At 39.9% G+C, this 13,502-nt stretch overlaps 1 protein-coding gene across 4 annotated transcripts in view; it reads left to right on the top strand.

Annotated features, from left to right (window-relative positions):
• runx1t1 (RUNX1 partner transcriptional co-repressor 1) overlaps positions 1-9,002 on the top strand; it is a 72,588-nt gene extending 63,586 nt beyond the window's left edge. For 2 of the 4 annotated variants that reach the window (XM_017693245.2, XM_037535369.1), the window contains exons 8-11: positions 65-269; positions 1,511-1,579; positions 3,694-3,884; positions 5,573-5,851. In XM_017693245.2, the coding sequence (XP_017548734.1) occupies positions 65-269; positions 1,511-1,579; positions 3,694-3,884; positions 5,573-5,851 (744 nt within the window). Of the gene's footprint in view, positions 1-64; positions 270-1,510; positions 1,580-3,693; positions 3,885-5,572 lie in introns of all 4 variants that reach the window. The other 2 variants (XM_017693228.2, XM_017693236.2) reach the window with 2 other exon arrangements.
• Positions 9,003-13,502: the final 4,500 nt, after the last annotated feature.

Here is a 13,502-nt window from a genome sequence, read left to right as displayed (position 1 = left end):
CCAGTTTTTTTCTTTTGTACTGTTTGCACTGTGCTGTTGTACTCAGCGTATCTGTGGTCCACAGCTGCTAAACTGCATCATGGACATGGTGGAGAAGACCCGGCGCTCTCTGACCGTGCTGAGGCGGTGTCAGGAGGCAGACCGCGAGGAACTCAACTACTGGATCCGCCGTTACAGTGATGCTGAGGACCTAAAGAAGAGCTCCAGCAGCAGCAGCAGCAGCCAGTCTAGACAGCAGAGCCCTGCCAGCCAGGACAGCAACCCCACAGGTAGCAGCAGTGAACACAACAGTATGAATGTCTGAATACCATGCACTGTCCAAACGCAGGAAACCACTGTGTAAAGCATAGCTGACTAAACTGCTTGAGATATTTCTTGTTTTAATAATTATTGATGATGCACCGATGTGACACACTGGATCAGTTTCAGCACTGAGGTAATGGCCAGACATGAAAGGTCTAAAGCTTTAAAATGGAAGAGTGCATTCCAAAACACGAAATACATTAAATTCTCAGTTTGTGTCTTTACTAATACAACTGAATGTTCGACATACAGCTAATAATTATGAATGAATAGCAATCCAAGCGAACTGTTGTTTTCTTAAGAAGTAGAGTTTCAAACATGAATGTACCATGTATTTCTGTACAAAACACTGCAGCCTGTCAAAATAAAAGCACCTCTGCCAGCTCATCAGTGTAAAAGCCTTGTGCAGGAGGGCTTTCCTTATTCTGTTGTGCCTTACAGCAAAATAAATAAAAAGAATACTGTTAAACATGAAATGCTTGTCCAGTGTGCCAGTTTTAAAAATCTTTAAATGGATTTATCATATTTTTTAATGAGCTCAGTTGTAAAACACACTGTATGAGGTGCACTGTTTTGGAGAAGCTGAAAACAATAATTGGGTCGGCACTGAGTACACGTATCAGAATTGGTGTCGAGACAGAAAAATATTATTTTTTAAAACATAATTTTAATTATTAAAGGGCTCTGCAGCAGAAGCAGTCTTGATTTTTATTGATACCTCTTAATCCTTCAAGGCATATATACATGTATGTGTGTGTGTGTGTGTATGTGTGTGTAAGACCTCTCATCTCCAGATTTTTAACATATTTCGAAAATAGGTGGGGTTAGGGTTAGGGTTAGGGTTATGGTTAGGGTTAAACTGCTGTAGTCTGAATAGGTGAATATACCTAAATGTGTTGGCTTTTGTGACATCACAGAAAAAGTCCATTCAGGAAAAGCTGTTTTCACAGCATAGTTTCCATATATAGACTGAATGCACTGGTTAGTGAATAATATGTTTTGAAACTTAACGATGTCTACATGCTGCATCAAATTCATATTTTATAAAAGCAAAGGAAATTGGGTTTATGTGATATGAGCCCTTTAATTAATAACTATTGGCATTTTAAAATACACAGAGAATAGAATACATTCTCAAGTACTGTATTCTGGTGATTTATAGAGGTGAGTTATAACAGAAGAGCCTGTTCCTCTTTCTGTGTGTCAGAGATCCACCGGGAGCTGCTCCACAGGCCAGTATCCGGCTACGTTCCCGAAGAGATCTGGAAGAAAGCAGGTGAATAAGCCCTCTTTGTCCCATTGTTATTGCCCCCCAAGTCCCCCACACACTCCTACGCACATGCATAGGGAAATTCAAGGGGAAATCATTTGGGCCATTAGTAATGAGGAGCTTTTTAGTCAATTTATCACGCAGTCAGCGCACAGTGCTGCTGAAATTTGTGAATTTGTGTCATGCTGCACTTTAGAACACTCCCAGATCTCTGGAATATTCTTTTGGAATATTTTTTGAGTCCTGGAGTTCCTCCTACCTTCTGGAAGAGTGTGCAGGCTCTACAGTGAGTGGCCTTTTGAGACTTTATTGTAGCAGGGCTCCTGTACACATTCCAGCGGTGACGTTAGATCATAAAGCAAGCGATCAGAGAGCGTTAGTGCTCCCAGGCTTTAGAGCACTTAACTACTTCTGCTATTAGAGCAGGAGGATCTGGCTGGCTCTCCTCTCTCAGCGGCACCATTTTATCTGAGCGTCAGTTAAAAAAATAGATAGCGTGATTAAAAGGCTTTGTTTAAAGAGTAGGTGTTCTGGGTGAACTATGGCAGATGATGGATACTCTAACAGGAGATTGTTTACACTGGCTTCTGCTGACTTAAAGGCATCTGCTGAAGCAATTGGCATCTTTGCTCTGTGGTCTAATTGAAGGCCTCATAAGGGCAATCTAGCTAATCTAGTCTAAGAAAAACGTTATGAGCTGGTCTTCATTTTGGTTGAGGCATTGCCATCACAACATTGTAGTACCACCCTGCACGAATCACTGCAGATTGAAATTCCATTTGAATGGTGGAATATAATCACAGTAAAACGTACCAGGGAACATGGTTCATTTTCCGTGACCTCAACCCATCAAACAGAGGACTCGATGCACCAAACCACCGTGGTTTAACAATTCAGTCCAGTCCGGATGAAAATTGGTCCCCATTTTGTAATCCGACATTGCAATCACACAGCAATCACATTTATGATTGAGGAGGAGGGTTTGTGTGACCGCGACCATAACGCAGTAACGCATCTACATAACAATCTAATTCATGACAATTTAGCCCGTAAACGACACTCAAATGCGTCCAGACACTTTAGCTGAACAATGTCCATGCTTTTTTCCCTTCTGTGCTCCTTTGCTATTGGATATACACTATGAACATGGAATTCAAGTCTAGCACATCCCTATTTATAGTGATTGAACATGTATCACGTGGAGAACACTGCAAGTACCTGTTCTGGTTTAAAAAGTGAGTGGATGCAGATCAACCCTTTGTTTTAGACCAACTCTTTACAGTATGCAATGAATATTCATACTCTTTCCATGCAGTGTCCTACCAGTTTTCATATCCTGTACTGCATGGGCCTCTGGGAGCACAATTGAAATGCATAATTTAAATATAAATTGCCTGATTTGCATATATAATTAGACAAGGTGCAGTTTTGAATGCTGAAAACAACAAAAAAAACTCCTGGTCCTGCCGCTCAGATGAATTTCTGTGTCAAAAGTATTTAGCATCAATGCAATAACAATGCAAAATTCACCAATAAAGTGTCAGTCAACAGAAAAAAAACTCTTTATGCTTTGTAGGTGAAAAATAAGTTGATTACCCTTCCTGTAATCTGTTTTTTGAGGCAGTGTTGTCGAGATTTTATTTATTTCAGTTAATTGTTTTTGAAGCAAGATGAAAACAATTGTCCTATTTTCCTTGTTTACTTGTCTTCATCAAACAGAGAAAATCCCAGTGATGTTCAAACAAAAATGAATGTTTCTAATTAATCCCAAAATGCCCTTTGTCAGTTTTCCCACAAATCAGACCAATACTTCAATTAAACATCCTGCAATTAGTTTTCGAAAAGGACTTTAATGAGATGGAGGATCAAAAAAGTAAATAATTACACAATGTTTTTTGGGCTGATTATATCCTCCTTCAATAAGTAACTCTTAAGATATGTACATTTTGAAAGTAGCCGTCTGTCTATTGGCTAGATGAATTACTTAAATCTCATTTGAGTTTGTGTTGTTATACTGAATTATGAGGGCAACAGCTATATGTTGATGTCCGTGTCTGGCAGTATCATTAAAGAGGTTGAGTAGGGGAAGGCATTTCACGGTCCTGTGGTTTCTCTTTCAGAAGAGGCTGTGAATGAGGTGAAGAGGCAGGCCATGTCCGAGCTGCAGAAGGCTGTAGCCGAAGCTGAACGCAAAGCTCACGAGATGATCAGCACCGAGCGCGCAAAGATGGAGCGCACTGTGGCTGAAGCTAAGAGACAAGCGGCTGAGGATGCGCTGTCCGTCATCAACCAACAGGAGGACTCAAGTGAGGTATCTAACCTACTTAACAGCTACCTAATATATACCTGATTTTAAAGGTAAAATGCCCAATTATAAACAAATGTGACAAGATAATCAGTTTAAGGCTTCAAAAATGTTTTAACACTTAAAAAGTGTTACTGTTTCAAAAAGGTTGTAACTCTAAGCTATGGAAATAGAAATATGTTTTGGAAAAAAAAATGGCAACATCCATTAAAGTGAAATGGTGTGAAAAGCTACAACACATTAATATATAAATTTAGTGCCGTATGACAGATTTACCTCTTACAAACCACAAACAGCATGGTGGGGATGCAGAGCTGGTCTGAGGAGGAGACGAGCATTTTTTAAAGGAACGCTTTCACTTTTCAGTTCTTACAGAGAGCGATATCTAGAAAATCCTTCTAAAACACAGCTCTATGGGGCCTCCCATGTAATGGTTCTGATGAAAAAATAATATTAATAGTATTTTTTGAAGTAAATATAAAAGTCATATGCAAAATTTTGAACACCCCTGGTCAAACTGCATTTCATTACATTTCTGAGGGAATATAGGTGCACATCCTCTACATGGGACAAACTTAATTATGGCATTTTTTCCTGCTGATTTTTGTGCACAAGAAGCTGCTGGGCAGCGAAAATTGCAAACAATTTTATGTTTTTTAACTTCAATGCTTTCAATTTGCACAGAAATTCAAAAGAAGTGTAGCTACTGTGTAATCACATTTTCCTTCTTGATGCACACTGTCCAAAACAGATTTGGTATTTTAGCTTGCAGCATGATTATACTTAATCTACTATGACCGGAGGTGGTTCAGCAGAACTGATTATAATTATAATAATAATAATAATACTACCTTCCTTTCAACATCCAGTTGTGCCCAAACTCCTGTACATGTTTTAATACCAGTTACCATGCTCTGTGTTCCAGGTTGGTATAGTTATGTCCTTAGGAATCTGTTCAGTGAATGATTTTGTTCATGGAAATTGTTAGAAAACTAACATGAGAGTAGATTTAAATCATGTCCTAGATACTTCCTCATGCAGGCTGGTGTCATTTAGAATAAGACAGCATGGCACTCTTCACCTGAGGCAGGGCCTGCCCTTCCTTTGCCTGAATAAGACACTTGGACACTTAAGGTGGTACTGATTTTGTCAGGGAGGGTATTGAGGAAAGAAGCACGCCGTTACCGAGCACAGTGGGGGTTCGGCTCATTTAATCAGTTAGTGGGGGAAACGCGGCACACATCTGAATTTAATTGCGTGAGCTGTGTTTATGCACACATCTCCCCGGAGGATCGCATCGGTAGCTGTTTATAACTCTGGCTTCCTGTTTCTGCTCCACATTCAGAACTTTGTCATAATTGCTCTTATTTGGCCTGAAGACATACACAAAGAGGCCCTTGCTGGAACCTGAGTAGCGCTGGAATCTGGGAGCATTTTGGAGTTAACCTGTAACAAATGTGTCCTTATGTTCTACCAACAGGGTCAGATGACGCCATCATGAGTCACTTTTTCAACCTCTGAACCCTCAAAGCGGTCATTTGTCAGGGAAAATAAATTCCTTGTAATTCTGAAATAAAAAAGATGTAGCACATCCACCATTCATCTGTATTGTTTCCTAATTTCCTATGACAGACTTAAAGCTTTGTTTTTGCAGGTTGTACTTCTAACCTTCTGCCTGTCCCCTCTTCTCGCAGAGCTGCTGGAACTGCGGGCGCAAAGCGAGCGAAACCTGCAGCGGCTGTAACACGGCGCGCTACTGCGGTTCCTTCTGCCAGCACAAGGACTGGGAGAAGCACCACCATGTATGCGGCCAGACCTTGCAGGCCCAGCAGCAGGGAGACACCCCTGCTACTGTCAGCTCCTCAGCCACCCCAAGCAGCGGCGCAGGCAGCCCAGCAGACACTCCCTCCGCTGCCACGCCCCGTTCAGCCACGCCTGGCACCCCTTCCACCATAGAGCCCACGCCGCGCTAAAGCCAGAGGCAACCTCACCTACCTTCACAGCCCTCTGGGACTGCCCTCTCTCTGCCTCGCTTTCTCAAAGATGGTAAAGATAACATGCTAACAAAGAAAAAGTGACGATCACCCAGCGGAGGTCCATATCAGGTCATATTGACTTGCCATGATAGAGAACGCAAAGATATTCTTTGTTTTAAAAAAATTCTCAGTGTCCTTTATTGTTACTATAGCTACTATTGATTATTGTCGTTAATGTTAACCGTTGTCATCGTTGCTCTCTTATGTTCTTGTAAATAAGATGAGAAAAAGAAACTGAGTAGACAGCTGAGACCTCTGGATGAGCACATTTGACCTCCCCTTTTGTTTTTTTTATTTTTTGTTTTTTTATTTAGTTTCTGTTTATTTTCTGTTTTCAATGCTCCTTCCCCTCTCCAGTAGCTGGGATATGAAACTAGTTGACCTCATTGAAAGACACTTTACCAAACAACAAACCAAGGGATTACTTCACAGCTGTTGTAAACAAAGACACAAAGATGTGATAGAAAAAAAGACAGTATTCCAAGACAAAAACAATGGAAAAAAAAAAACCATTAGGGCAGGACACCATGGAGTGGAAGATGGATGGCATCTCTGGGTTACTTACTGAACTCTGCAGACCCTCAGCACAGTGTGCAGATGTGCAGCAGATTGTAAAGGAACACAGATGTTCATCCCTTGTTTTTCTGAAACTTCTGTGAGACATTTGATCGAATCCAGGTCAGTGGTCTGAGAAATAAAAGTCTGTTTCGCGGAGGAATGTAAAGACACGGAGGACTGAGCAGCCCGTGTGTTTGGCGGAACGTCACACGGCTCCACAGCGAAAGATGCACCTGGGGTCTCGATTCCACTCCATCAGCCCCCAAACAGGACGTGAAGTCGTCAGCCCACCCGAGCAGGACTGTCAGATCCTCACTATGACAGCGGCTTGGAACGAAGGGCTAAAAAAAATGTCCCACAAGTACATCGCAGGCGAGTTCCTCCACTCCTGGAGCCACTCCAGACCTCGTCCTTGTCCTGCCCAGCTCCAGCGCTACCATCAGTCCTCGTTTCGTTTCTGATTTTTTCCCCCTCTTAGCTTTCATTGTGTTGAACATTTATGTCCTGTACTGTCTCCAATGGTTATTTATTGTACGTGTTGGACAATTGTGATGCTTAAAACCACGGTCATACCTTTTAGGCTCATCCCTCTAGCTGGTGCAAAATAACATTCTATCTTGAGCTGCTTTCCTATTTGTGAGTGTTTGTGGTAGTTTCTTAGTAGTTCTTTAAAAAGAAGAAGAAAAAAGGACGCTTTTCCCCCATTTGTCCTCGAAGACAAAAGCTATCTCTCAGAGCTGCTGCTTCAGTCTAACGCCGATCTTTTCTGAGAACTAGCATGTTACATGGAATGCTAACATAAATGTTTTGTACATGGGACGTACATAAATGTATTTGCACTGTCACAGAGTTCCTCTCAGCATGCTTCTTTTTTGGAGTTTCTCGATAGAGAGCCTTACGTCACAGATTTTCTCTGTAGTGCTTCTGTGATTTTTTTTTTATTTTCTGTAAAAAGGAAAACAAAACAAAAAAAAAACAGGAAAACAATTTCACAACCTGCTTTTGTTAGTAATGTTTCTTTGTCCTAAACACAATAGCAGAAAGTCATAACTTTTGCTTTGAATAGTTACAGTGCATGCACATTACTGAATGTTGTAATATATGTTGGTTTTTGTTTTGTTTTATACAAAAAAAAGAAGAAAAAATCTACAAAAAAAATTACACTACGAAACTAACTTTCCAAATGCAGAGGTGTAAAACAGACAGCTTTAACACTGCAAAGCACCAGGTTACACAGTATTACAAAAGAATTAACATGGAAGACAGCCAAAGACAGACATGAAGGACCAAAACCTGATTTTATCCAATATTTAAACATAGAAAAAAGAGATTCACTCAAATGCACCGTGACTTATTCTTTGTTTTATCCGAGTGTTCATCAGGGGAAACCACCTTTCCATTTGAAAACCTTTAACATTCTCCTGTCCAGAGCCAAGACCAGCCCTGCTCAGCTCGTACGGAGACAAAGCCACTGAAGCCGGCGTAGCTATGGCTGAAGGTTTAGAAGATAGTGGTCTGACCTAATGAGCAATAATAGAGAAGGTGGCACAAACCCCCACCTTAATGAGGTTCTCCTTCAGCTATTTTTTTTTTTTTGGCTTCATCAGCTTTAACTGGTTGGAGTATCACCCCAGAAGGGTACATGGCCATGGCAATGGGGGGGATTTGGAATAGTCCAACTAAAGCAACACACATTCATGAAGAACATATCCAAACATTGAAGCGTATCAGCTCATATGATACAGTAAAGCCATGTAATATAGTAAGAGACCATTGAAGTTCAAAACTGTTTGCCTGAACCTAAACGAAAGGAACGAAAACAAAACAAAACCTCGTCAATGGCTTAGAAAGAAGAGGGGACGCTTTATGAGCACTTATCCCTCGGCACTGGGAGCACTCTCCCCGAAAACCATGGTGCTAAACGTCTTGGAGAAAGGCTGGATTTGAGCTGTCTCTGGGCTTTCTCGCTCTCTCTCTCTCGCTCTCTCTCTCTCTCTCTCTCTCTCTCCCTCCCTTCCTCCTTTAGTTCTCTCTCATTTTCTTCTCTTTCTTTTACTCTTTCTCTCTAGACTTGCTGAGGTGAAACGATCCAAAAAAACAAAACTAACAATGGTGTCTGACACCCATTCACATCACAGAAGCTGTGAGGCAGCCAAGCTGTCTACAAACACTCTAATGTATTGTATTTGAAAAGTATATACAATTAGTGTGGTCAGCGTATTCAGGGCAAGCTGGGTAAAGCAAACTATATGTACTGCGGGAGATAAAAACAACAACAAAAAAACCTTAGAAAGCTCTTTCTCCTCCGTCCCTCTCTCCAATATGTCTGTTTTGCTACGACCTTTTTTTCTTCTGTGGCAAAAAGTCTCACTCTACCTCTGACAGCATGTTTAGAGCACCAGTCGCTGAGCAGAAACTGGTCTAGTCAAACCAAATGGGCACGCGAGAACAGGACTAAAATCCAAAGTTAAAAGCTCATACAGCTGCAAAACCATATCACTACTTGGTAACAATGCAGACCTCATAAAGAGAAAAAAAAACTAATGAATAGAATAAATATGCTGAAAAAGAAAAAAAACTTTTTTTACGTTCCTTTATGCTTGTCACACATGCAGATCGCGCTGAGTTTGATTTGTAAGTAAGAAATTAAAGTGAAAAAAAAATGATTTCAGAGTTTTGACTCCATTTGATATACAGTATAATTCAAGAAGTGGTCGAGTGAGATACGTGATATAGTCCTTTAACCCCCCTCCCCTTCTCCCCTCCTCCCCCCCTTATTTCTTTTTTCCTCTGTTGTAAGAAACGCTAGGCCGCTTGTCAGTGTCGTTTAGGTTCATGTTCTAGAATCATACTAAACATGAGGTGTGTTTGGGAAAAAAAGAAGAAGAAGGCTGGTCATTTTTGCGCATGCCTGTTTTGCCAATATGTAAGGGGGTGGGGGGGGGGCGGTAGTGGGGGGACTGTACATGCATTTTGCAATTTGTAAAGTGATTTAAATATTTGGCTGACGGACAGGCCAGAGGAAACAGAGCGAATTGATTAGCCGGGTGGGCGCAGGGAGGGGTGGGCTTAAGGGCGCTAAGAAATTTTTATTGTGAAAAAAAAGGAAAAAAAACAAAAAAAACAAAAATAAATGAAAGTCGTTGTGCAATACTTAATTGAAACATGATCCACAGGTTAATGGTAGACTGACACTGGGGGTGTGCTCTTTCATCACTCTTTGTCAGTATATTCTTGAGCTTTTGAGTCTACTATGTCAGAACTGTGGTTTCTTGTTTATTCCGTTTCTTTTTTTTTTCTTTTTTTTTTTTTTCTTTTTTTGGGGGGCTATAATCAATGGTCTGTCAGTCTGTGAATCTTTGCAGTATGATTCTGGTATTGTTGTACTCTTTACTGTGTAATAAACATGTTAATACCTGCACTAAAGCGTGTGGGTTCTGTTTGACTCAATGCAATGTGGGACCCAGAGAGCATCCGTGAACAGTATATTACACCACCTAAATGTTGTAACACTGACTCTTAGTATCACATTCATCAGATTTGCACAGATTTTCTATTTCACCCCAAGTGTAATCAGCCATTGAAGACAACAGTTCAGCCAAAAATCTGTTTTTTCTGTGGGATCCGTTTTCAATGTTTTTACAATGGAAAACAATATTATTTATTATCATTTCAACCCCAGATTCCTTGGTCTTTGCTCATTTACTGTGAATAACATAAAATAACACATTTTCAATGACTTCACACTGTAAACCTGCTACACATTTATATTACACATATGGTGTTGGGCTGAACCCACGGGGAATAAAAGTGTGGAGGTGCTGTGTACTTCACTCTGTTCTCCTCCTACATGGCCTGCTGTTAGTGTGTGTGTGTGTGTGTGTGTGTGCGAGAGAGAGAGAGAGAGAGAGAGAGAGAGAGACAGAGTGTGTGGACAGGCTGCTGACTGGCTACAGCTGCTAAAGGAGAACCCTACGCCGGGCACTTGTTGTGACTGTATTGATTTATTTATCCAGAGCTTGTTTTATTACTTTGTTATAACTAATTTAGTCTATTTGAGATTACTTAGCGACATGGTTTGAGGCACTAGCGCATGCAGTTTTCATACTGAACAAAAATAAAAACAACACTTTTTATGCATTTTCCAGCAATTTGATAAAAAAAAGTGAAATGTGTTGCGCTGCTGCAGGCAAATGGTGGTCACACCAGATACTAATGTGGGAATTCTGTTTCACGAGCTGCCCTGTTTTTCGCAGGGTCTCAGTGAAATGCTTTCAGTAAAAAGTGCCGCATTTAGAATTTTGCTCAGTATAGAAGCTGCTTGATCTATAAACTTCCATTTGCTCATGTTAGCCTTGTAGCCCCAGTGCAGAACTAAAGGAGCAGGGTTCAGACACCAAGCATGCCTTGGTTTAAAAACTGTGTGTATTTGATTTTTGGCCCAGCTGTTCTTCTGAATGGCTGCAGGAATGGCTGACGATGCTGTAAACTATAATATGCACTCAACATATCTTGTATGTCCACTCACTCGTCCAGTGAAATGTGACTTATGTGGAGATGCATACTACTTATAGTAATTGTTAAGGACAGATCTCAAAATCTCTTTTCAAAATTTCTGACACACTGACTTTGTGACTTTGACATGATAAGCAATAGGTTTTTAAAAAAGTTAAAATACTTAGAAAGTAGGAATATTAAATTACCTAGAAAGCCTCTAAGCCTCCAGACCCCCGACAAGTTTCCACAGGTTTATTTTTTAATTATTATAAACAATTATGGCAAATTAGTAAATAAAAAGATTAATGCACACCCCAATGAGGTGAAATTACACGTTTTTGTTGATTTTTTAAGTGAAAATAACACATCCCCTACAGAGAGTGCACTTATATCTGCCTTTTTTCGGTTAGATTTATTTGCTGATGTTGGGGAAAAAAATAATAAAATGTACCACAAGCAACATGTGATGTTTTATATGTTAAAGTCAGTAAATAAATAGTAACTGTGCATTAAAACGTGCAGAGGCGTGTTCTCTGTAGAGGATGTGTAACTTATTTTTACTTAGAAAATCAATAAAACTGTATTGAACTCTGAACACATCTGGCTTGTACATGAGTCAGAAAGGACATATACCATATTCCTTGTTTTAATTATTAGGCTTGTGATTATTATTTTTGCCGTGTAATATATGGAATGAGCTGTATCAATAGTGTGGCTGTCGTGTTGTCTTTATAAAATGTATATTTAGAGATATTGTGAAGTAATTATGGATCTCTTTTTAATTTGAAGGCATTTATTTGCCCCCTGACCAGAAACTGGAACCCTGACATTAGCTCTGTGTTAACAATAAAACTGTGTTTTTATGTCATACACCAAAAAGAAAAGAGGCAGAGAGTGAAAGATGTGAGATCAAATCAGCTATATTATAATCAATGTTCATAAAATTGGCTCTTTGCCTGTATTTCACTTCTTTTACACTGTTCACTGTAAAAGTTCTGTACTTTTAATAAATATGGGCTTCAGATAAAACAACATGATCTTTTATGCAGTTTTGACAAGTAAAATATTCAAATGTATATTTTTAGTAATTTATGCATAAAAGCATTAATATGCATATCTTGTCAAAGCAGTAGAAATAATTGTTAATATACTCCATTATATTACATGATAAAAGGGGTTGGTTCTCTAAACGTGTAAAACCAACCATTAAAACTCTGACATGTTTAGATTGGAATTCTTGTGGTGAGATTAGATTGTTATATTTTTGCATATTTCCAAAGGCTTGCTAGCTGTTGAGATGTCTTATCTTTGGATTCTTGACTCCCAGAACGGATAAAAAGTCCTGTTCAACCACTCCAGTATTCCCAAAGTTAGACCCTTATACACGTCATTGAGTGCGTTTACAAGGACTCAATTATCCAATAACCAGAAAATCAGAATTTGTCAGTAATCTGATCAACACATTTACTTGCAGTGGAGTAATCAGATAATGGGAAACTCTTGGTTTACATGAGTCAGGCAGAAATCGGATTTCTGCTTTACAACCAGCCAATAAACTCACAGAAGACGACGTGACGTGAATGTAATGAAACTTCATGCCACATTTTTTAAAACATTGCACCACTTTACCTGAAAATATGGACATTTTGACATAACTTTTAGAAAAAAATCTACATTTCGTCAAGCATTAAGTTGGTTAACGTTGCTCCACAAGCGTTTTGATGCCTCTCACAGCAACACTGCTTACTTATTTCTGGTACCGCCATCTGTTTTCACACATGCGCAGACTGAGGAATCTGAAAGAAATTGGAGTAAGAGTTCACATGCACTGTTCTGTGATTATTGACCTCTAATCCAACCTCTTTATCAGATTTCATAAACAGATTTCTAGATCATAGTATGGTGTATACATGACCATTTGAATAATCAGATAACTGCAGAATGTCCAACAATTTAAGTCGAAATTGTCATGTAATTCTGAAGGGTTATAAGATGACCAGTACAGTGATGAAGCATTCGAGGAGTAAAACAGCAACAGATGAGCTTTAGTCTCACACCAGCAGTTAGGTGTTTCTAATAAAGTGGCCAGTGAGTGTAGGCATACATTTTTCCATACGACTGCATCAAACTCAATGCATTTGGCCTGAATTGAATTGAATGCATTTGTCCTGTCCATGGGTCAGGAAATTTAACGTAGATGTGAAAAGAGAGCTGAAGCAAGGTCATAAAAGCTTAGAGCGCCAGGTGTGACATTAAACTCGCCTTCCAATTTGCAATCCATTCTTTACTGTAATTTCACTGTATTCAACCTTTAACCCAGTGATAATGAACAAACCTATATTGTAAGTCTTCAGCTGGAGGGCTGAGCTATAACAGCTACGGTAAAGACAGGGCAGGCTTTTGTCCGCCTCTCATAATGACCTCAGGTTTTTAACTGCCCTCCCTAAGAGGAGGCTATTAGAGGGGAAGGTCTATATTTGAAATTGTCACTTAATTCTGCCCCCCCTCCGACTCCCCACCCCCACTCCCCTTC

The sequence above is a fragment of the Pygocentrus nattereri genome, chromosome 27, assembly GCF_015220715.1.
Source record: "Pygocentrus nattereri isolate fPygNat1 chromosome 27, fPygNat1.pri, whole genome shotgun sequence".
Lineage (NCBI taxonomy): Eukaryota > Metazoa > Chordata > Actinopteri > Characiformes > Serrasalmidae > Pygocentrus > Pygocentrus nattereri.
The sequence above is the reverse complement of the archived record's forward strand: the minus strand, read 5'-3'. Positions and strand labels throughout refer to the sequence as shown.